The 24,689-nt window shown below is 40.5% G+C and overlaps 3 protein-coding genes across 9 annotated transcripts; 1 reads left to right on the forward strand and 2 right to left on the reverse strand.

Moving 5' to 3' along the window:
- Nucleotides 1-133: 133 nt before the first annotated feature.
- On the reverse strand, nucleotides 134-8,369 carry si:dkey-5i3.5 (uncharacterized protein LOC565091 homolog). Of its 6 annotated transcripts, none has more exons than XM_046037535.1 (5): nucleotides 8,111-8,369; nucleotides 5,841-6,124; nucleotides 2,750-2,996; nucleotides 2,278-2,547; nucleotides 134-598 (listed from the first exon to the last, which is right to left on the reverse strand). In XM_046037535.1, the coding sequence occupies exons 2-5, from the start codon at nucleotides 6,075-6,077 to the stop codon at nucleotides 579-581; spliced, it is 774 nt and encodes a 257-aa protein (XP_045893491.1). In that variant the 5' UTR covers nucleotides 6,078-6,124; nucleotides 8,111-8,369; the 3' UTR covers nucleotides 134-578. The 6 variants fall into 6 exon arrangements, with proteins under 6 accessions (XP_045893491.1, XP_045893486.1, XP_045893488.1 ...); XM_046037530.1 differs by having other exon boundaries at nucleotides 2,190-2,547; XM_046037532.1 differs by lacking the exon at nucleotides 8,111-8,369 and adding an exon at nucleotides 7,881-7,968 and having other exon boundaries at nucleotides 2,190-2,547.
- Nucleotides 7,603-16,139, forward strand: prrt4a (proline rich transmembrane protein 4a). 2 transcript variants are annotated; one of them, XM_046037528.1, is made up of 4 exons: nucleotides 7,603-7,681; nucleotides 10,290-10,632; nucleotides 10,933-11,837; nucleotides 13,371-16,139. In XM_046037528.1, exons 3-4 carry the CDS (start codon nucleotides 11,048-11,050, stop codon nucleotides 15,479-15,481), a joined length of 2,901 nt encoding a protein of 966 aa, XP_045893484.1. In that variant the 5' UTR covers nucleotides 7,603-7,681; nucleotides 10,290-10,632; nucleotides 10,933-11,047; the 3' UTR covers nucleotides 15,482-16,139. The 2 variants fall into 2 exon arrangements, with proteins under 2 accessions (XP_045893484.1, XP_045893483.1); XM_046037527.1 differs by lacking the exon at nucleotides 7,603-7,681 and adding an exon at nucleotides 8,189-8,397.
- A 1,971-nt stretch (nucleotides 16,140-18,110) lies between these two features.
- On the reverse strand, nucleotides 18,111-24,228 carry LOC123961947 (inosine-5'-monophosphate dehydrogenase 1b-like). Its single transcript, XM_046037779.1, is given in 15 exon segments — nucleotides 18,111-18,259; nucleotides 18,774-18,857; nucleotides 18,945-19,088; nucleotides 19,217-19,358; nucleotides 19,627-19,770; nucleotides 20,006-20,101; nucleotides 20,218-20,308; nucleotides 20,566-20,765; nucleotides 20,876-20,963; nucleotides 21,078-21,284; nucleotides 21,435-21,509; nucleotides 21,659-21,760; nucleotides 22,486-22,534; nucleotides 23,045-23,257; nucleotides 23,993-24,228. Coding segments are annotated over 15 exon segments (1,893 nt in total). The 3' UTR covers nucleotides 18,111-18,237.
- Nucleotides 24,229-24,689: the final 461 nt, after the last annotated feature.

A 24,689-nucleotide genomic window follows, 5' to 3' on the forward strand; every position in this document is an offset into this window, starting at 1 on the left:
CTGTCCAATGATAGTTATATGCTGTAATAAAGAATACTTTACTGCAAATCTAGATGCTGTGCAGAACTGCAGATAATAACTCTACATTTTTAAATGTATTTTTGAATGTAAACCAATTAAAGTTCACACCTCAGACAGTATACCTTCACATTTATTTCCAAGGCAAAAGAAATGTAAACTGTTGTGATTGCACAAATCAGAAATCCATGACATGTTTTGAGCACCAAAAGGATCACAATAGTGTCAGAGGCACCATTTCAAGTTTAACAACCACCATCAACAGACATTGCAATTATTCGTAAAATGTTACAACTGGTATTTCCAAGTTAACTATAAACACACATTAAGAGTTTTCAAGTCTAACTTATTTCATGGTAGTTTGGTTGTTTGTTCAGCACTATTCATTTATACAGATTCAGCACTAAGGCTCATCTGTCTCTCTAGAAGCCATATGAACTCCTCGATGTATTACAGTGATATTGTACATTTTACTCAGCACCGCCAACAAACACCAATATGGTGGAATGTCTTCTGGAAGAAGAAATATCCTTCGTAGCACTGGTAGACCATCAAAAGAATCAATGGTCCCTGGAGTTTTCTGTACATATGAAAAGTTGTGCGGTTATTAAATTGTGTTTTGGCTTAGAAAAAGTAGAACAAACTTGCATTTTCTGCTTTACAATATAAATGATGAGTTTTGTATATAGAAGTATAGAGAAGACACTGTAACTATTCTTTCTGGCAATATACACGTCTTCCTTCCAAGTTGTGAGGCCACTGTGCCTAAACAATTCATAAACAGAGAAACGAAGGGTAAAGAAGAAGTGCTACAGTATTTTTTCCAGGAAAGACACACCTACAGTAACAGCAAATGTAAAATACTTCATGAATATTGTCTTCTGTGTGAACTCTATTAAACAGAAATTAAACATGAGGCAAAATAAAATTGCAATTAACAAAAACATGACAATTCACATCATGTAGCTGATTTACATATTCCTGGATCTCAGCATAAACTACATCTTTGCAATGGTACATTTAAGCAATGCAGATTTGGAGTAGAGCACTTTGGAGTTGTTTTTTTTTTCAGGTTGGAGCATCTGTATACTCAAGATAACTTAAAGATGTTTGTTTGGCTAGAAACTCTACTTTTAATTGTTTCTTCATTAATGGACTCATACTTACAGTTACTTTCAACTCAAACAGATGTGTGTTTATCTTAATTATTGAATATACAGGTGCTGGTCATATAATTAATATAATATCATCAAAAAGTTGATTTATCTCAGTAATTCCATTCAAAAAGTGAAACTTGTATAACGTATACATTCATCGCATACAGACTGATATATTTCAAGTGTTCATTCCTTTTAATTTTAATGATTATAACTGACAACTAATGAAAACCCCAAAATCAGTATCTCAGAAAATTAGAATATTGTGAAAAGGTTCAATATTGAAGACACCTGGTGCCAAAGCTACCAGTACCTGGTTTAAGGACCATGGTATCCCTGTTCTTAATTGGCCAGCAAACTCGCCTGACCTTAACCCTATAGAAAATCTATGGGGTATTGTGAAGAGGAAGATGCGATACGCCAGACCCAAAAATGCAGAAGAGCTGAAGGCCACTATCAGAGCAACCTGGGCTCTCATAACACCTGAGCCGTGCCACAGACTGATCGACTCCATGCCACGCGGCACTGCTGCAGTAATTCAGGCAAAAGGAGCCCCAACTAAGTATTGAGTGCTGTACATGCTCATACTTTTCATGTTCATACTTTTCAGTTGGCCAACATTTCGAAAAATCCTTTTTTTTGTATTGGTCTTAAGTAATATTCTAATTTTCAGAGATACTGAATTTGGGATTTTCATTTGTCAGTTTTAATCATCACAATTAAATGAAATAAACATTTGAAATATATCAGTCTGTGTGTAATGAATGAATATAATATCCAAGTTTCACTTTTTGAATGGAATTACTGAAATAAATCAATTTTTGATGATATCCTAATTATATGACCAGCACCTGTATTCTCATGGCACTTACCGTCAGTCCACCTACATCAAATACTATAATTAGTGTACAAGTTAAATTAATGTATTTTATGTATAATAATATAAACAAATATTTTAGATTAAACACAGCAATAAGCCTAAGTCACGCTAATATGGCAATGACAGCACATTACAGCTTGGCCTTCAGCGGGGCGATGCTGAGTGAGTTGAGGAACGTGTGTAGGGTGGTCAGATACTCTTGTTGGTGCCTCTTGAGGTGACCTGCATGTGTTGAATCCTCCCACTTCTTTGCCGTGATGTCAATCCCGCGCTTCCGCCATTGATCAATCAATTCCTCCGTAGCTCGTGGGTCGCTCAACAAATCGTTCTCGCAATAGAAGAACAGTGCAGGAGCGGTGACAGGAGTGTTCTTAAACGTATCAATGCCTCTGTTAAAGTAGTCCACCGTTTGGCGTCTGAACATGCCAAAGTATAACAGGCTTACCTCTTTTACCAGTATCTCCCAACGGGGAAATATGGTCTTACCTAGACCTGACAGAGAGGAGACAAACCATACTTTATTCATTTGAATTGAAAAAGGAATTCACTTCTATTTATACATATCCAAAATATATACATTTCATGTACATTTGTACATGAAATGTATATATTTTGGATTTGGCCGGTGCAATATTGCATAATGGGTACTTATGAAATAAAATGAATCAATGTGTTAAACCGCGTTAATACTGACCTACGGACATCGTCTCCAGAGAGCCCACCACCAAGCTATCATAGACTTGGCCTTTAATCCTCTGCGTGAGCGCCTGATATTTCTGTGTATCCTGGGACACATGTACCAGCAGCTGGGCAAATGTGTAGCCCCCAATAGAGAAGGCATGGACAAGGAGTGGGCGGGACACAAAGCGTTTACTGTGGAGCAACTCCAGCAACCTCTTTCCATGAGCCAGACCCCAGCGAGGCCACAGGAACTCTGCCACCTTGTGTAAAACAAACAAAATGATGACACATGATCACCATGACCCTAGATAGTGTGTAAATCAAATTAAAGTTCCAGGAAGCTGATCAGAGTTAGTTCAATCAAGCATGTTTGCTAAGTTAACCATACATGCGTGTGTGTTTGTGTGTAAAAAAGCAATCACTAATGGGATCCTAGTGAATGTGACACTGAATTTAAAAAAATATATATTTATTCAGCTGTAACCTGAAGGGGACACTTTGGATGAAAATATGGATCAACCCGATCTGACAGATCAGACGACATAGTTCACTTAAAGACCTATGACTTTAACCGCCAAGTCTAATCCAGTGAGTATATTTAAACTTTTATTTTAAAAATCTTTCTCTACAGCTTTTAATAGATTAAATGTAGATGCAGATTAAATTCAAACAAACAAAATGCTGTTAAAACATGTTAAGACTATAGCCTATCCAGACTATTAGACTATATCTAGACTACTATTGTGAGAGAAAGGTAGACAGTGTTTGCCTTTTATGACCCTCGCTGGTGACTACTTCATTTTGTTTTTTACGAGAGGAAAGAGCTCTGTCTTATCTCTTAAGATAAAATGTTATTTTGTGTTATGGACGCAAAAACAAGGTCAACTCACACTACTATGAGTAAAGTATATAGGATAAACTTTACCTTTTACCTGATAATGTCAGCACAACGATTGTAACAACAAGTAGCGGGTAGATGTCAATAGGATCTAACGATTATTTTTAATACCAAGCAATCTATCAATCTATAATCTATTCGATTAGTTGATAAATTTTAAAATTAAACCTAGTATAATTTCCTAATAACAACAGACCCTATTTATTAGATGTTGAAAAATACTGGACCTTAAATTCAAAAGGATTGCTGTGATACACAGACTAATGTTATTACTGTATGTCAACCTTTTCCCTGAACTGGAGAATCTGTATTTTGACTTAAATACTTGACTTAAAATGGTTATGACATGGATTTATTTCATCACTGAGTAATATGCAGTAAGATAATCAGTGTGGGGAAAAGGAAAATGACTATATATAATATAATAAAACTACACTAAACAAAATTATAAATGCAACACTTTTGTTTTTTCCCCCCATTCATCATGAGCTGAACTCAAAGAAAGACTTTCTCTGTGTACACAAAAGGCCTATTTCTCTCAAAATCTGTGTTAGTGAGCACTTCTCCTTTGCCAAGGTAATCTATCCACCTCACAAGTGTGGCATATCAAGATGTTGTTCAGACAGCATGGCCATTGCACGGGTGTGCCTTACGCAGGCCACAATAAAAGGCCACTCAAAAATGTGCAGTTTCACTGTATTGGGGGGGTCCAGGGGAGTCCGGAAACAGAAAATATTAAGTATGGGGGCGATAAAGAAACATTAAGAATATTTTAAGTGATTACTACAAACAGAAACACACTCCTTGTACTGATAATTCTAATATGCCATGCTTGTATAGGGACAAAAAGTAAACAGGATTTGCTGTCCTGACTTCCTGTCGTCTTGACAAAGCACTCCGGGATGCTTTTGCTTCAAGTTTTCGTGCACAGCAGTTGGGCTGCTGTGATAAGCCATTTCCAATTTGCAGCGCTTACAGAGCATCACATTGTTGGGTCCAAAATACTCCCAAACTTTATATGGTGGAAGGCAAGTTTTTTTTTGATTGCTTCTTCTCCGGGCTTACTATGCCTGCAAGCTGTAGATCTCAAAGATAACTGACAGATTCCCTCACAGGGATATAACATTATATATTATATGGATTGAATTCCCTTAAAGAAACGTCATTAATGTCGTTATTTTATCATTGAAAACATCATTACATTTAAGTAAATGAACTGTTGTATAATACAACAATGTGATTATACAAGTTGAATTTGAAATAAATGTATCCCAGACTTCTTTTTTAGTTTTAAAACCTGTGTCACATGTTGCAAACATATTTGGATCTCTGAAATTGGCATCTGAATTGTGAATTCAGATGCCTTAAATGGTATGTTAAAAGGGCGAGTTTGGGTATTTAGAAGTGAGGTTTTATGATCTGTCTTAATTACCTTACCTGGAAAAAACAAAGGTACAATGATTTTTTTAAAGGAACTAGAAGTGACCATTTTTGGATGAGAGTGTGGAGCTAGCTAGCTTGGTTAGTAAGGTGCATCCGTATTTCGAGTTAACTAATATTGACAAGCAAAAAACAGGCTTAAAAGAAAATGTACTAACTGGAAAAAATGAACACCCGACTCCTTAGAGTGTCTTTTAGTTAAAGCAACCGCTGAACAAGACATTTTTAGGAGACCAAAATGTTTTTCACTTTCACAAACTGAAAACACACCATGGAAGAGTCAAAGTTCTTGTTTGGTAGATTATTTCTTTGTTGAAAGAACCATTCACAGCCACAACAGCTTATTCTTCCACATGCTACTAATGTTCCTGTTTGTTAAATGAATAAAATGTTAAATTGTCAATATGTCTGTTTCTTCACACTTAAATCATCCAATCCACCAAACAACAGTCAACGTGCTGCTCATCCCACAAATGTGGCATAATTTAAAAGGGAAATAATCAGGCTTTCCAATGGTACACGATTTATTGCCAAGAAGCATTGTTACAACTAAGAAAGTATCTACCAAACGCAAATGTCCTTACTTTTTGTGTGTAGTATAGATAATACTCAATTTTAAAGCATTCCATATTACCAAAATAATACACAAATGACATGTACTTTAAAAACAGCAGTTCCCTGTATCTACGAATACAGCTAACACCAGTTCGCTAACTTGGGGAAAGAGCATCCACAACTCTCCTTTACTGATTTACATTGTCCTTACCTCACTCTCAACTACAAGCACATCAAAGCCTGTGCGGAAGTAGATTTCACAGTATTTGGCCATAGCTTGGGGACGAGAACCCAACCATGGCAACATCAACATAAGGGGTTTGTTGTCTTCGTGGTCTTGGTCCCGACATCCTGAGACTGGAGGTGTTAATTCATTCATGTAGAAAGTGACATTCTTACTAAGGCGGGTGGCAGTAATGCCTCTGCTCAGGGCTGTCCTGCCGAACATAGCAGCTGCTGTCAGGCTTCCCAGCAGATTAAGTGAGACAAGAGTGTCTGCAGAAGAGAAGTAACAAGGGGACAAGGATGAAAAAAAAAAAACATGGACGAAAAAATGACAATTGACAAAGAAGCTAGCAGCATTAGCAACCGTTTGCTCATAAAACATTATTAACACAACAAATCATAAACAATGGGCGTGCCTTCCTTTTTGTTTGTTTACAGCTAAATATCTTGGATAATTTCCTTAACCCTACCACTAGGGTTGCCAACTGTCCCGTATTAGCCGGGATGTCCCTTATATTAGGCCTAATTGATCTGTCCCATACGTGACTTCTCTTGTCCCGTTTTTTGACACTGGACACGATACCTGTCATCATCCAATCACAGCCCCCATCTCGCGTTTCTGTAGGCCTGTACGTTAAGTAACGTTAAATGCAGCTACTGTGGAAATGAACAAAATACCGGCAAGTGAAGCCTCGTAGTACATCACACTGTCAAACATGGACTTCAGCACTGACTGTTTTGTTAAGCTAAACCGTGCGTTGTTTCTTGACTGAGACCGCTGAGATAATCACAATCAATGTTTTAGGACCAAAGACTGTTCTATCCTGAATAATCTATCCCTGACTGAAGGTGAGCCTGTGTTTTACTTTTTTGCCACCAACGCCTCAAACAAGGGAAACAGAAAAATGTTTCCAGTATGCGTGAGATATTTTTCTGTGTCTGATGGAGTGCGGTGCAAGTTACTTGACTTTTCTGAAGATAAGATAGTGATGAAACTGTAAATGGAATTCATCAAGTCCTGAAAAAGCATGAACTGGAAATAAAACACATCACAAGCTATGTTCCTTTTAGTTTGTCTCATGAAGGGGATAACCTTTTGTAACTTACAGTGCAAGAGCCACAATTGTTTTGACAGATCGTAAAGGTAACAGGCAGGGGCGATTTTAGACCATTTTTAGGGGTGCTGAAGCATCCCTAAATTTCATCTAAGCACCGCTAAAAAAATAATAATTTATTATTATTTTCTGGAAAAAAATCGAAAGCAGTTTTGTGATTCCCTTGACATAACCTAAAAACATTTTCACCATAAATTGATGCAGAATAGGCAGGAATTTCAGCAGAATGCAGGAAATTAAGTGTTTAATGCTGCAAATTTGCTGGGGGAGGGACCCCAGACCCCACTCTAAGTGGCTCCTTCATTGCTAAAGGAAAACCTACGCTCTTGTTTATTATGAACTTTACTATTCCATACATTATCTAGAATAAAATAAAATAAAATACAGTCTCTGGTTTGACACATATATTCTGTGGGGTAAGACTCCCCAATACATGGTTAGGTTTGGTGAAAATTAAGGAACCTCACTCCAAACTAAATTGAAAAGTTGGCATAAGCTATTATTAAACCTACCAAATATTTAATTAAGAGATTAGCTATGCCAAATACAATGTAAACTCACACAAAACCATACCCGTACTGCTGCAGCAGGTAAATTTTTGTCCCTTATTTCATAGTTACAAAGTTGGCAACACTACCTACGATCCTACTCTTAACTCACCTAACTTGTTCCAGCTATTAACGTTAGCTTTGGCAATGTGTTAAGAGAACAGGTAAGTTAGCGACAGCTTGTGATCAACATTCTAGTTAGTTTAACTTAATATTATATTCTCCTACACGTTAATAAACGTTACAAACCTTAATATTACGTTAAACACATGTTTCACAGATAAGTTAGCCGAATAACTCTTTGCTGGGGCTGTTTTTACCCGTTCTTAGATAACACATTACATTATATTACACATTACATACCAAATGAACTATAATTTAGAAGAACGCTAACGTTAATTTAACTTTACATCAACCTTAAAACTGTTTGTAACGACATTTACTCGCTAAATTACTGCTGTGTCGTTCACTTTAATTTCTAACGTTAAGTTCCAGCACATTGGTCAACTCAACGGTTGTTTTAAACGTGATGTAACGTTATATATAACGTTAAGCCCCTAACTTTATTCTGTCTGGTGTTAAGTTTTACTAACCTGTCGTTTTTTTGCCAGTTATGCTCTATTGAATGAGGAGTAAAGGTCAGCTAAGTTAACAAAGAAAAGGACAGATCCTCTGTTAATCAGAAACTATCAACAAGTCTGCTCCGGCATTTCCTAGCTTCCCCGCTCCTTCTTCCTCTGTTGTTTCCAATTTGCAGCTAGTTGCATCTCAGGCGATCTGCTGCCCTCCTTCGGACGAAAAGCGCTCCGCAAACAAACAAACTAAAAGCTAAAAACACCAGTCTGACTGGGATTCTTCTTCTTCTTTGTTAGGTTTTATGGTAGGTGGCCACCAGCGTGTCTGACAGGTTACCCAGTAACGTTATTTAATCTTGTGTAATAGCCTACTGCTAATTACAGTGTGCCATTCTGCAATGGGGTTTGGCTCCTGAGTTGTTGAAAATCCCTCTAGGCTGTGTAGGCCTATCTTTATCTATCCACAATAGGCTACTACTCACTAAACACAAACTTAAAAGGTAGTGAAATGGCCCTGTATTCCCTAACAGAAACATCGAGATCACATAACTTTCAAGGATTATACAGTGCCTAATGAGTTTATGGTGACTTTATCAAAGGCCCACGTTTTGGTATTTGTTTTCATGTTGATTTGGTCTATCAGTATTTGTCCATACATATTATCGATATACAGCATGTAACTTTAGCTTATCCACACCCTTTATCCTAACCAGGGCCATGGCTTGTTTTTATCCTCCTTGCTTATGCAGCTTTGTTTCTGTGTCTTGTCCTGACTGTCCACATTCCCAGCTGGACCCCAGTCCCTGCTGACTTTGTCTTGTTGGAGGATGACTTGTCTAAACAGAAACCAGTTGCCCAATGAATTAGGATAGCAAGTGTGAGGCGGCAATAATTTGGCCGTGTCCCTCTCTGAGCTCATATGTTTGGCCTGTCATTGTTCCTTTCCAGTCCCTTTAGTTACGGGTGGGTTGGTGCTTTCCTGTGTCCTCATCAGACAGTGGGTTAACCACAGCCCTCGGGAAGTTCCTATCTCCATCACTAACTGACTGTCTAAATGATCTGAAACAGCCCTCGCTGGCTTTCAATCTGTGTTTATGTGCCTCTGAATCTCATTGTAATGAGCATAGGCATTATTTTACCCTGCAAGCAGACGCTTGTGCGAAGGCAAGATGAAATTTAGGAGACAGCTGGTAAACTGCTCTCTTCATCATTGGCTGTGGTATTTTCTGTCACAGCCAACATTATTATTGGCATGCAGAACCAGCCTTTATGTCTTTGTGTTTTGTGCTAAATATATGTTTGGCAGGTTTATTTGGGATGCAGTTTGATCCATATTTATCAACATTGTTTGAATAGAAGAAGAGCCAATGTGCATTTGCCAGAATGCTCACGCAACAGTAATTAACCTGGCTTGAGAAACCCTTTGCCTTGCCAATTCAGCAATGGTCAGTGGAGAGTTTAAAGCACAACTTTTCAGATCCTTACATCAACCAGGCAGAGACAGTATATAAGCCTGACTGTGCTTCAAACTCTGTGACTCTAAATGCATCCACAGGTATGTGGATCAGTGTCTATTTTAGAACCATCCTTGGGAATTGAATTAGGCCATGAGGCTACTGGATTTCCCCCATTGGGTAAAAACAGCACACATGGACAGTTTTGATAACACTGGGAGGAGGAAAATAAAGAATGGAGTAACATGGCACCATCAGAGAGAGATCGTTCATGTCAAAGGCTCTTGCAACAATAATTGACATGGTGACAAGGTCACGAGTAGAAATTAGGGACTTAAGGTTTGTAATTCTTTGTTAAATAGTGCATTCACTTGTTTCAGAGGTACTGTACGTATATAAGCATAGAAGTAACTATAATGCATTATGCATGTATGCTATTCAAAGACAATGTTCTGCTTCATCTACTGTTCATGACATGTTTCAAACTGTGATGTCTACTTTAAGAAGAAGGGCACAGCATGAGTTGTAAATTACAGTCAATAGCATGTATTGATCTGTAGCTCTGATTAGTTCAGTGCAGGGTACTGCCTGCTTGTTGGTTTATGAGCGTGCTTTGGCCCCTTTGACATATTTATGCATTTTCCTTTTTTTCTCCTTCTTTTCCTTTTTTCTTTTCTTTCCTTTCCTGTTCTTCTCTTCTCTTCACATACTAAACATCACAAACTGTGCATCATACACACCAGAGGGATGTGTTTAATGGAATGTGGGGAACAGAAACAGCAATAAGGTTCCTGTGCAGCTACAAAAGAGATGATACCGAGTGTGGTGTGGATGATGCCTCCCATTTAGGAGAATGGGGTCGTGCAAACAGTCAAACTCACTGTCAGTTCAGTGCAGCAGCAGAGTGAGAGACAGTGGGGGGTGTCTCCAGGAGGTGGGGTCTGTCCCATTTGTCGACTGCCTGATGGAGAGAAGAGGGGCACAGCACAGTGAGTATGAGAGGACACGGAGTGCTACGCAGCGAGAGACTGCAGGCATGCAGCATATATGTTTAAAGAGGCTGCAGCAGAGCGGGCTGTTGATGAGGTAAGAAAGCTGAAACGAGACTGGCTACAAGAAAGCAGTTGTGTACTTAATGTCTCTTTGTGTGCTGTTATTATGAATGAATCTGCTGCACTCTAATGTTTGTACTGTGTGTGTGTCACAGAAAGGGAGATAGTGTTTTCATATACCTCAGTGGAACGCTTTTCATGTACAATATTTGCATTGCAATCCACGTGCAGAGATTCAATCTATTTACTGCAGATAGCCCCTGGAATACACAGTGTTTAATGAGCGATTGCACAGATTGTGCCTTGATTGTGATGTGCTTTTATTTCCCTCCAGGTGTGTTAAGCATGAGATCCCTAGAGACCTGAGGTTAGAGATCTGTCAAACATGTGACAGTGCCCCTCAAAACCTACAGCATGTGACTTTGCGGTGGAGTTTGTAGACTCTCACCATGCTCTCTCTGTGGAATCTGTATCTTCTCCTGCCCCTCTCCGTGCCTCATTCACTACATGTCATTGCCTTTACTGGAGAGAATGGCAAGGAAACACGACAGGCAGACACTGACACAGCGGCGCAGCGTCTCACACAGCCCCCACAGAGACCTCACGGATCTGGTTTAGCACCGGGCAATGTTGACTCCCTTGGTCTACCTTTGAGTTGGCCATTATCGTCATCTGAGGGATCAGATAGACAAGGCGTGATTGGTGAATACGGTGATTTAGAGGAGAGCACAGAGTCATCTATTTTGTACCCTAATGAGAAGGGACGTATCATATCCACACCCACAGATAGAGCTATAGATGATGCTACCTCCTACGAGAGCACACTGACTTTAGCAGGAGGAGTATCACCTCAACTTACCCAGGAACAAATATCAAAGAATGAGTCAGCTGAGACCAGCACGGGATCATTATTGCATTTGACAGAGACTAAAGAGAATCAGCCTACTTTCCCAGTCTCGCAGAATGAGACGACTAATAGCCTGTTACCTTCCTTCAATGGCTCACTTTTATCAAATGAGGACTCCACTTCACTGCTGTCTGCTGAGCCTGAGCCCAGCCCTGAGAGCCCCACTCCACCAGTAGCCACTAGCAGTTGGGGATGGACCAAGGGCCCTTCTGTTATCACACGGGAAAAGACACAGGAGGGGACTGTCCCAGTGAAAGAGACCGGAGATGGATTGATTGATAGGACAGATCGTATTTTAAACAGAGGAGCTGTCACCGTGGAGGCAGATAAAAGTAAGAGTCCTTGGCATTAAATATATTTGGAGCATCCACCATTTACTAAACCTGACACCAATCACAGTTTACACGTGTCACTTATGGTCTATTGTGAATACTAGGATTGATAGTGTTGCCCTCATGAAATACCTGAAACAAGAGCAACAAGACTCCAAGTCTATTTGTGACTGTAGTGTTTGTGATATGTATTCTGCTGGCAGACACAGTTGTTTTACATTCACAGAATGTTTTGTATCACTTTACTCCCCTAAGCTTTGACTCTCCTCAAAAATCTCTCCCTAACTCTTCCCCAACCCTCTCTCCCCTGTCTTGCTCTCTGAGTTATTTTATCATATATTCTCCCACTCATTCCTCCACTATCCTGTTAATGTAGTAGGGGTACATTCCCATCGCAGTTCATTAACCACAATAGAAGGTTACTGGATAATGTGGTGCACATACATACAGAATTTGCTATGCAATCACACACAGTGCCACTCACTTGTCAAAGTAAATGATGTGTCCACAAGCATGGGGAGGGGGGTCTTTTACAACAGTGTGAGAAATGACTCTTCCTCAAGCTGCCTATGCGTTTAATACCAGACACAAATTTCAGCCTGTATGTTGAGTTGTTGTTTATTGTCAAGAGGACCTTCAAGTCAAGATGTCATTTTTTAGATTTTATAGCGCACACTGTGAAAATCGCTCAAAAGGTCTTATAAGGTCTTTCACTGTTTGCCACTTCCATATTGACACAATCAATTCACGACTAATGGAGGACCAGAAATAGGACACATTCCACTTATAACCAGTAGGTCCCCTGATTCGGGTGGCTCCATACAGCTTGCTCTGAACATTCTTTCACCAGAGAATGAGATGCTTACATTATTCATTGGTTACACAGTCAGATATGAAAGTGAAATACCTCTGCAGATTATTGTTGCCACATTAATGAAAGCATAACACCTCTTTACCAGGCTTAATAATAGCCACATAAAATGAGAGCAGCAACGAGGTCAATACTGGCTAATCAACACACATCACTCTCTCTTTTACGTGAACACACTACCCATGCTCCCGCTCTCTCTGTGACCCAGTTAGATATTCCCAGTCACAAGCCTGCTCTGTTTTATTATGGATTAACTGCACACATGGCAGATTCTCCCCTGCTCTCTTTTTGGACAAAAAAAACTATGGATGACTTTGGCCTGTATTCATTGATTAGATTATTAAGTTGTTATACTATGTTCATTGGTAAATTAATGTGATTATAATTAAAATTGCCAATTAATAACTCAAGACCAAAAATATAAGAGAACATAACCACACAAGCAGTGACGTGAAGCTGTATACTGGGCACAGCACACATGCTAACACACTAAAGTAAGATGATGAATATGTTAAACATTACCTGCAGAATATTTTAGCATGTTAGCATGCGCTGTCCATTTGCCAGTTACAAATGTCTATATTTAAAATTTCTACCTTTCGTATATCTGTTGACACAACAAATAAGTTGGTAATGTTTCATTTTATTGTATTGTGTTACAGGTGACTCCAAGGATGATGACCTGCGTGTCTCAAAGACCAGTAGCACACTCTCGCTTGATGGTAACATGGACACATCCACCACAGCCTGCAAAACACCAAACCAGTCCTGGACTCCCACCTACCAAGATGATTTTACTCCCAGCGAGTCCCTGCGCCCTTCTCTTGCTCTCAGCCCTGCCCTTTTCGTCCCTCTGTATTCGGACTGGAATTCTGCCCTCGCCACATGGGGATTTGCATGGGAAGCACACATCTATGGCCTGGGGTCTGTCTTCACTGTGTTTGGCCTAATCTCTGTGGTATGCCTGTTAGGCCTGCCCCTGCGGTGTCCCCCAGGTAGCTCCTACTTCACCTTGCTGCACTTGTTCCTCCTGGCATTTGCAGGGATCCAAGCTTTCTGTTTGCTATATGATGCTTACAGTCACCAAGATCGTCTCCCACCTCTGGGCTCTCTGCTGCTCTCTGAGCTTCCCTTCCCCTGTTTGATCTCAGCCTTTTCCCTTGCCTTCCTCCTTCTTTCCTTGCGCTCACGCATGCATCTTTCGCTCCCACTTGCTAATTCCACCTCATTCTCAGCCTTGCCCAAACCTTGCCTGTTACTGTGTATATCCCTGTTGTATTCTGGCGTCTCTCTGGGGTGTGTTGGCATGCTCCAGCTCTTCCACAGCCTCCCCACTGGAATTCTGCTATTCCCTCAGGGTGTGTTTGTGTGTCTCACCATCTTTCTCTCATGCTCCTACCTCATCTTCTACTGCTTAATACAAGTCAACACTAAACACATGTACAGGCTGAATGACAATGGAGAGAGTGGAGGATCTCCTGAGGTGATGCGACCTGCAAGGTGCCCCTTTGCTAAAGGGGAGGACTGGAGTAGGGCAGCTGGAGCTGGAGTTGGGGCTTCATTGTGCTTGTTAGGATGTGGAGGCCTCCAGCTTTATGGGATCCTGCATGCCCTTGGTTTGGGCGGCGTTGGTGGCTATGGGTTCCAGCCCTGGCCCTGGTGGGGCTACCAGGTGGGCTGCAGGCTCTGTGAGGCTGGGGTGTGTCTAGGTTTGTCTCTCATTGGTACACACCCTCTATTCTGTCACAACTCCTCCTCTATCAAGACCATAACTCATCCTCGGCCAGGATCTTGGTCCCGCCTCTCCTGCAGCTCCCCTTCGCGAGGGCTCTCCCTGCCCTCTCAGGGTGGTGCAAATACTCTTGTCCTCTCCTCTCATGATTCCTGGTCCCAGGGTAAGCAGGAAAAGCTGGTGGTCTGCGATATCATCACTAAGGGACAGTCAGAAGCTCTTCCTCTTTTCTCAGTGGTGGATCCTCCTGGAAATGGGCTAGACTGTGTCCCCAAGTCCGTTCAAACCTGGAACACTGTTCTACCTCTACCTACACCCCCAAGCCCACCACACAAGCCAAAGAATGCAGGTGAGTTTCAGCTATCATCACTGGATAACCTAGGCCTGGAAACTGACTCTACAGTGGATTTGCAGCCCCCATCTCCCATAGACTTGTCCCGCAGCATTGACCAGGCTCTGTTCAGTGAATCCTTATTTTCTCACAGTATCTTTGGTTTGCCAAGACTATTCAATGCTTCTTCCAGCCTCTCTTTGAGCCCTACCCAAGGTACGTCAAAGCAAGGGCCTAGCTCTGTGGAAAACGCCCTCTACCGAACCTCTTCCTGTGGAGACGTGGATCAAGAGGACTTCCTGTCCAGTTCAAGACCCTCCCAGCCACATTGCTCTTTAAAATCTCACAGCAAGCCAACAAAGTCACCAGAGCAATGGGATTGGAAAGGGAGTGTCTCTGGCTCAACCCAGGGTTTGTGCAGCAATCCCAAGGAGACAGGAAAGCTGCGCTCACATCCCTGGGCAAACAGAGGTCAAAGCTTTGCTCAGAGTAGCCTCCCACGAGCAATCCCCCAACTGTCTTACCACAGGCGTTACCGAACCCTGAGCTTAGCCTCCCAGGACAGTCACGGATCGGGCCGGCTGGCAGGGACTAAACACCTGAGTGAAAGCAAACAGCTGGAATGGGATCTGGCTGTACAGGCAGAGTTTGTCAACGTGTGCAGACAAATTGACGCTCTGAGCGTTTGCAGTGACACTATTGAATTGTAGAAAGTTGTAAAGTTGTGACTGGAATGCACATGACATTGTACAGAAATAGCAGACTCTGATTAGGTTACATGGAGGAATTAAAGTATACATCATAAGTTATACAGATGAAAATAGTTACCTGAAGTAATGAAAGAGGAATGGACAATATTATTTTAATGGACCCAACTTATTTTCTATAAATGCTGTACTGTTGATATTATATTATATTCAAAACCTGATTTTAAAGGCTGACTGCATCACACTGTTTTCAGCAACTTCACTAAGCTCTTCTCTTAGTAATGTTTTTTTTTGTTTAAATGTTGTGGCAGTATTCTGATGTAAATGCTCATTCCAGTTAGACATTCATGAATGTCAAGGAAAAAATATCTCTTGTTAAAATGTGCAAATGCTATACAGAAGTTAACTGAAGCAGGAGTATAAATATTTGTATAACTGATATGTTGAGCTTTTTATATATTTGAAGCTATCCTGCAGTAAGAAATTCAAAGAGTCTATGCTAGGAATATAAAGGAGAGCCTTCTTCAATAGGGAGTGGACAAACAATGTTGTACAAAATAGAGTTTCGTTTTACACAGTTGATGTACTGTTGTGTTTTCATTATCAAAAAAGTGAGATGTGCTCAAAAGGACTTAACATATAAAGAGATAAGCCCCTTTGACCTCTTCCCTGTTGTGATTTTGTGTACACAATTTAATCCAGAGTGGTAAACAATATGAGGAAGACTTTAAATTCAAATTCATCAGAGGGAGCTAAACAATTGTAGTCTGTTTGTAATAGGAAAGCATAACAAGTTGCCCACCCACTATCAGCACCTTACTGACCATTAAGATGTTACTTTATCAGTGGAATAGACATTTTGCATGTAGTAGGCTACTTTTCTCACATGATCATCATATGTTATTATAATGTGTGGCATAATAAACATGGTAATTCAACGAAAATCCATATACAGTATACACAGGATGAGTGTGTCTTAAATATTTCTGTATTACCTACTTTAGCAAACCATTTTAGCAGCCTGTACCATCAATGAATAAATCTGAGCTTTTTTTTTTTAATTAATAGTGGGTGGCAAACTGTAGTAAGGTTAGAAGGGCACAGCACAAGACATTACTAAAAGTATGAAACATGAATAGTGAAGTGGTTGGATTTTGAATATATTGCCCTCTAGTGGTAATGACACAATTACCCGTTTGCAATTATAAAAACATAGGAGTCAAGATGAGCAACGACTTTTTCCCTCATATTTTTCTGGAAATATGACAAACATTTTAAACAAAAATTAAAATCCCTGTGTCAATATTATATTTATTCATGCAACACTATTTACAGTAAATAATTTTGAAGTCTCAAGGTATGTAATAGAAGAACACAGTTTTTGTACTTTCTGTAACCCTCAAGTAAGAAATTGTCAAATAATTTTGTCAAGAGCTAATTTTTCTTGTTTTCAGGTTATTGCAAAATGAAGATCCAGAGTGTACCAAAGACAGTGAGTACCTCCCAAGAAATTTAATTAATTACATAAAACTGACAAATCAATATTTTGTCTACAGTTCCATAAAGTATAAATAAATACATCCATTGCAATTTGTTTATTACTACCCTACTCCACTGACTCCACAACACTATTTCACTGAGCCTGCAAAAAAAGGACAAGTTACTACCCACTTACCATAATTAATAATGTGTTTTTGTTAAACATAATTATAGAAGATCACAACATGGCAAGCCAATGTGACTCGCTGTGACTTGCTTTATGAATCTAAAAATGGAGACGGCGTATGGAATGATAATCAGGTAACTGAAAGGTAGAGGGTGGATTGTCTCCTGTCTTGTCACTCGAGAAAATCCACAGTGAGAAATCTGTAGTGAAATTACACATGATCCCTTCTTTAAGCACACATTGTAAAAAGAAATATGTGTAGATGTGAATTAATGCTGATGCTAAGCTTTGGTCTCTTCTGCAACAGTGCAGCACATTCAAATAGCTCACTAATAAAGGATGAGATTATATGCAGGGCATCCATCATGTAACAGCCAAATTTTCACCTGTCAGAGAAATTACATTGAATTTGCTTAAACGACATGGTGCAGTAAGAAGATAATGAGAACATATTTGTGCTATCCCTAGCCCTATATTGAATGTTTCATCCTGGCTCAGTAAGCCACATGGTCATAGGCCAGAAAATGTGACCATGACTACATATAATACTATCATATAATTATTTTACATTTCTGGAATGTGCTTCCATTATCAGCAGAGATATGTCTTAAAGCATTTTAACTTGTATGTTAAACTTCACTTTTAATGAAATAAAATGTTAGCTGTTTAAAACATTATGCCAGAGACATGCTGCTTTTTTGTGATGTATCTGACCGGCTGATTTCCTGGAGAGAAAAAAAAGTATGTATCTTGTATGATATGTTAAATGAGCATGGAATATAGGGGTGCACCTATGCAGGGTTTGTTGTATACTCTTCTGTATCAGGGTGCAATTCAGAGACCAATGAGGAGATGGGCATCTCATTAGATTTTTTAAAGTGTATTCCATGAAGGGTTCAAATAGACAGACAAGAACACGAGAGGAGGGCACAGAAAAGCAGGGTGTCTGGTTTTGTGTGGATTTGAGTGTGGATGTTGTAAAACAACGAGAGCTTTGTGTTTGTGGTTTGATCACATGCGTCCCGTGCATCTGCTCATAGCTGCTGGGGTCGGGACGTTAGGTCTTGATCGAGTGTTTCCTGTTCCTCCCGCCTCAGTAAAGTCGCTTCTCGTAACTACACATTGGAAAAAGAAAAGGCAGAGTATAGGCATTTCCTGTGGTGTCATAACATTTAAACCAATATAAGGCAATCTTGGAAAGCGATGAATGAATGAAATAAGATGGAAGTGTTATAACCACATGGATGTACTTACATGGCACAAAAGAATATCTAATGTGATAGCATGGGTAAGAGAAGAGGAAGAGAGAAGACAATTTTGATGCCGCTAACCACAGGTAAATTCCATTCCATTTGATAGTGAAAGGTTTCAAAGGGACTGAATACAAGTTAAGCTTAGACATGCATTGTTAGTGTCTTTGCTGTTATAAAGAAACTTGGTTGGTCACATATTTAGAGAGGAAAGCGATGATGACAGACTTCGCCACAGTACCACTGCCACCAAAATATTTAGACAGTAGGGGGCTACCAAGGGGGATAAAGAAAAGAGGCATGTACTGTAGTAAGAGGGAGTTGCAGGGGAGGGGGAAAGGTCAGGAGCCAGGGGTCAGGGGTCAGAGGTCTGACTTACGAGTGTAGGCCATGGACTCCTCCCTCCATTTGAGCAGACATGGTTCTCTTCTCGAACTTCAGTTCTCCAGAGTACATCATCGACCTAGTGCAGAGACACACAGCTCTTTCTAACCAAAAGCCCTTACACTATAAAAACAGTAAACACACACGTGTGCAATTTCACACTTACCGTAAAATGGACAAACTCTTGGCTCCTATGTCCTGACAGCCATGTTGGATACCAGCAATGAGGTAAGGAGCAAACTTATGGATGGAGCCTTTATCTTGTACTGATCCTGAGACACCTTGAGCCACCTTCACCTTATCTCCCTCGCTGGACACACAAATACAAGTCGCACAGAGTAAGAGATGCATGTGTCGCATTGACATCCTGTGGCTATACTTTTTTTTTCTAGAATATGTGTTTAATGTGCAAAGGACCTCTGTGACCTCACTCCCCACCTGAAGTAGCGTTTCTGACTGTTATTTTTCTCCATGGCATCCAAGGAGCCCATTCCTCTGTACTTTTTCAGACGCACACCATCTGAAAAGAAATATTCTCCCGGAGCTTCAGTGGTTGCGGCGAGCAATGACCCCATCATCACTGAGGGCAGAAATATGACAGGACCAAAAAAAATGTGATGAAGTGATTAAAAGGACAACAGGCAAGGGCAAAAAAGATGACAACAAAAAAGCAAAACATTTCCGAAAAACAACACTTTTATTAGATAAAAGTAGTGTGTTGGTTACACAGTTGGTTAACAGTGAGATCACTAGAGTTGTCTTTCCACATAAAGGTCCACTGAATTCAAATGTGAATCACTATATAAAGACTTGTAGAAGGAGAACAGGAGAATGCTGCATTTCTCTACCTGTGGATGCTCCCAGGGCTAGAGCCTTCACCACGTGTCCAACAGTCTGAATGCCTCCATCAGCAATTACTGGCACTCCAAATCGTCGGGCATACTCTGCAACCTTGTACACCGATGTACCTTGGGGCCGTCCACATGCCATCACTGAGGAACAGGAGCACAAACCGGTGTGTTGGTGAAAAATATCCCCAATACAGCTGGGATGAAGACATTATTATGTTCCCTGCTTTAAACTAATTTTCTGTATCTCTTTTTCTAACTTATCCAAGAATTTAAATGCAGTGCATCTGTGAAAAGATGCAGTTTTGTTGACTTTTTCAAAATACAAGGTTTTATCTTAAAGAAGCAGACGTTCACAGTATCAAACTCGTTGTCTTACCTTCCTGGGTGATACAGATAGAGCCACACCCCATGCCCACCCTCAGGGCGTCCACACCAGCATCTATGAGGTTTTTAGCCTGAGCAGCTGTCACCACTAGAGAGAGACAGACACCCAGAAAAGAGCTCAATGTGGGAGATGTGCAATAAGTTAAAGAAAGGTTTTTACACCACAAACGCATAAGAAAGCTCAGAGACAGGAAGAGAGCTCACCATTTCCTCCAACTACCTGTAGTTCAGGATATTTCTGCTTGATGTAGTTTATCATGTTGATTTGATACACTGAGTTTCCTTGGGAGGAATCCTGCTCAAAATGAGAAGTGAAATAGTTTCAAGGAGAGATGAAGCACTTACTTTAAGAAACACTCCACAAGTTTAAATTAAATCAATAAATTAGGTAAATTAGAATAATTCCTATTTAATATAATCATCAACAAGCCCCAAAGCCGCCACATTCATCCTGCCTGTAAGATGTGGACAATTTGACTGTTGAGTGCTATGACATCAGAATCAAATCTTAAAACTAACCAATAAGCTCATCAAACCACAGTCAAAACCTACCAGGACTACCACATCCACCCCAGCCTGCATCAGGAGGTCCAGCCGGTATTTGTCGTCATCCCTCGTACCGATAGCGGCTCCGCACAGCAGCTGTTTGCGGGAGTCCTTGGAAGCCAGAGGATAATCTCTGTTCTTCTTCAAGTCAGTCCTAGCAATGATGGCAACCAGCTCATCACTGTCATTCACTATGGGGAGCTTACCTAGGAGAGTGTGAAGCGAGTGAATGAAGAAAGAAAAAAGAAGTATACATATGAGACCAAGTGCTGGTTACATTTGCTCTACAGTAGCAAGACCTACTTCACAGATTTACCTTTTTTGCTGCGTTGCAGTATATCATTGGCCTCTTTTAGAGTGACTCCAGCAGGTGCAACAACCAAATCTTCCCTTTTTGTCATTGCCTGGATCAAAAAGTCGTATATTACTATTCCACCCACTTTTTTTGCATCATACAATTATTGCATATATTGCGTTCTCAAACACATGCACACATAAATACACTGTTATACACCCACCTCCTCCAAGGGTCTGTCATGGTCCTTCTCAGACAGAAAGTCTATATCTCTGGAGGTGATTATGCCGACCAGCTTGCTGCCCATCTTGCCAGTCTCTGTAACAGGGATCCCAGAGAAACCGTGGAGTGTCTTCGCCTCAAACACGTCCCCCACTGTGTGTCGGGGACTCATTACCACTGGGTCTGTAATAAAGCCCTGCTCAAATTTCTGGCAAGAACAAAAACACAAGTGTTGAGTGATTAGAGGACATTCAGTGTATATTGTTTTGAAAATAACATTATTATTCTGAAAAGGTGTCACAGATCACTTTCTCTGTGTACTTTAAGTTCATTCCTTTGTTGACTTGGTCCGTCTTACCTTGACCTTGCGCACCTCATTGGCCTGGGACTCAGCAGTACAGTTATGATGAATTATTCCAATCCCACCCATCAACTGAAGCCAGCCAATCACAAACACAAGAGCAAAGAAGAAACAACACTGAAAAGGTAACCAAAGCCTTCAGTGCTATTGTGCACTTAGCACTGCGGAGAAGGATGATGCTAAGCTGGGTGTGTGTAAGGTTGAGCACTGTTTGTACTCACTGCCATGGCGATGGCCATGGATGATTCTGTGACTGTATCCATGGGAGATGAAATAAGAGGTGTCTTCAGGGTTATCTTCCTTGTCAATGCAGAGGTTAGATCCTAAACATGGGTTGCATTTGGAAACCAAACATCATCTAATGACCTTAAAACACAAAAACACATATAGCAAAAATATACAGACTATAATCTTAAATGTTTTGCTATGACATACTCTAAATGACAAGTACACAGCTGCAACACATTTGTTAACCAAATGTTAAAATTTATTTTTATTTTGTAGTGCAATGGGCCTAAAAGGCAGTCTGGGCACATTAGAGGCTGACTTGTTGAATTCACCTGCTTGACTCTTACATGACGCAGGCGTGTGTCTGTTTTGAACACCTGCTGTCCCACAATAGGCCATGTGACCTAGGCATGAAATTCATTTAATGTCCCAGCAGAGCTTGCAAAGTCGAAAAACAAAGCAAGCCAACACTGTGCTCCAAGGGTGATAACAAAGAGTTGGGGATTCCCTGCGCTTGTGAATGACTGTCAAAAACATGAAACATCAGCAAACATTTTTTTTATTGAGGCCAAAGACAAGAACATGTTTGTGGCCCAAAGGAACATGGCATGAAAAAAACTGTACAAGAGAGTACAAATTATATGCGTCCTTTAATCCCTTTGTTTAGGACAAATGTAATTATTCATGTTTGTCCACAGAAAGTTTTCTTTGTGCCATCACATACGAACAAGACAAAGACAAAAATATAGTGTACACCGGGGAACAGTACACAGTATGTGGCTTGTGATATGCATATCATGGGCAGTGTTATGATACTCACCACCTCATCAGAAGTAAAATCTATGAAACCAGGGAGGATCAAGAAGTCACTGAGAGGAGAGACAGAGCAGACACATGCAGTTAGAGAGAGGAACATGAGAACATCTTGCTTTGGATCTAGAAAAAATATTACATAAATGATATTAATAACCAATATTACAATCTCCACATGTATCATGCCGCTTTAACTGTGTATGTGAACTGTACTGCACATATCCATTCCTACAAAGCAGCAGTCTTTAAACTTAGTTGACAGTGAGCAGACATAATCTGTCAGCCTTTTTCAAACCCCTGTAATGTTCTGCATTTATCCTCAGCACACTGATAAACCCTGCATATAGCCCCCATTAAGGAAACTACACTGACACCCATTAATACACTGATATGTGCACAAACACACACACACACACACACACACACACACTGCTTTTAATGTCTGTGACACCACTCAGGGTCATCCTTGAAAGTAGTATTACTCGTTATAATCCTCCATATAAAACTCAAGCAGATGTGTCATCGCTGATATTACTAAACATTTAATGGAAGACATTGCATAACACTAATGTGTACGGGCGTTTCTGTATGTGCAAATGCAGAAATGTACGTGTGTCAGTGAGTACCGTAAAATTCAATTTTGTGCCATAAAATATGTTTTTTTTATTAGCATTTCTTACTTGTATGTAAGTCCATCACCGATTGCAAAGAGTTGTTGTGCTGTTAATCCATCTTCAGGAACATAACCTGTGCCTCCACTGATCAGGTAGTCTGCCGTGCTGAAATATGATAATAACAAAAATGATAAAAATAATGATAATATGTAAAGCCACACATTAACATCTGAAAATATGAATAACTCAGTGCCAGGTCTGAATATGCGGTGAGTGTATAACGATATGACAATAAAAGATGACACTTCTATGACTAGAAGTAATAGTAGATTTGAATTGACAGTGATTGTAGTTCTTGCTGCAGATTTTAAATATAAATGATAATAATATATAATTTAATAAACATTTTACTGACCACTTTAACACAATCCCCCATCCATTTCTTTGCGTGTCTGCAAGCAGTGTGCATAAATCTATTGTCACTAAAAATAACATGTTTGTTTAGTCGGCCATTTATTTCCAGTGACATTTATCTCTTGTGCAAAACAAGTTGTTGACTGTGTTTCTTACACACATTTGGCCAGATCCTATTACAAATGCTGGAGTCGAGAGAGGAAATGCTAACGAAAGGGATCCGGCCTTGTCTATGGAAACTCCTTTTATACACCTATGACGGCAGTGCATTAGATAAGAGGATTTGGTTGGCTGCCCAGGTAGCAGATAAATAGGCGCACAACCAATGCTACTCAAAAGTGAAAACATCTCAGTTACTGAGTTTGAGTTCCAATGTTCCAATAGAAGTTATAAGGCTTCACACATTAACTTCCGCAAATGAGAGTAGGCCGTGACCTTACAGTATATGCAGTGTGATGATAGTCTGTACAAGAGTATGAATCTGACCTCTCTGGTTCATATCCAGCTTGGATACGTGTAGCGCTGTATCGCTGGGCTGCAGTCTCATGCCCATGTCCATGTGGCATTGGGTGGCTATAGGCCCCGTAGGGGTGAGGTTGTTCCCCATCTCTGTTTGAGATGCGCGGCCGTGCTGGTTCCATGTCCCCCACAATCCTCCGGTAGTCGATTTGGTAATTGTCCCTCTCCCCATCTCCAAGCCGGTCATAACCATGACCTTCCATCTCTTGGAAATCCAGGGCTACGACTTCCACAGGGCCCCACCACCTCTCTCTCACACACACACATACACTTCAAGCAAACAGTTGCCCCAGCAGCTCCCAACAGCCACACAGCAACACACACCACTTGCTGTTCAATTATAAGCACTCATAAAGACCCTTTGAGTGCATGTTCACACAAATACCTTTCAGACACACCTGACATGGGAGGGAGCTGTCTTGCCATCTGTTTTGTGGCCAGTGCAGCAGTTGAACCCAAATGGCCAAAAATACAAGATTTGAAGGTTTGCCGCAGTATGTGTGCAGTTGAGAGTTTCCAAAATGGGGGGGTGCAGAAGTAGCAGCTACAGAAGTACCTTAAAACAATGTTGTTTGCTCATAGAGAGAGAGAGAGAGAGATTGTATTCCACATTGTCATCTCTCATCCTTGGAGTGTGAGGCCATAAAGGCACTCAAGTAGAGCT

Source organism: Micropterus dolomieu, linkage group LG22 (genome assembly GCF_021292245.1).
Source record: "Micropterus dolomieu isolate WLL.071019.BEF.003 ecotype Adirondacks linkage group LG22, ASM2129224v1, whole genome shotgun sequence".
Lineage (NCBI taxonomy): Eukaryota > Metazoa > Chordata > Actinopteri > Centrarchiformes > Centrarchidae > Micropterus > Micropterus dolomieu.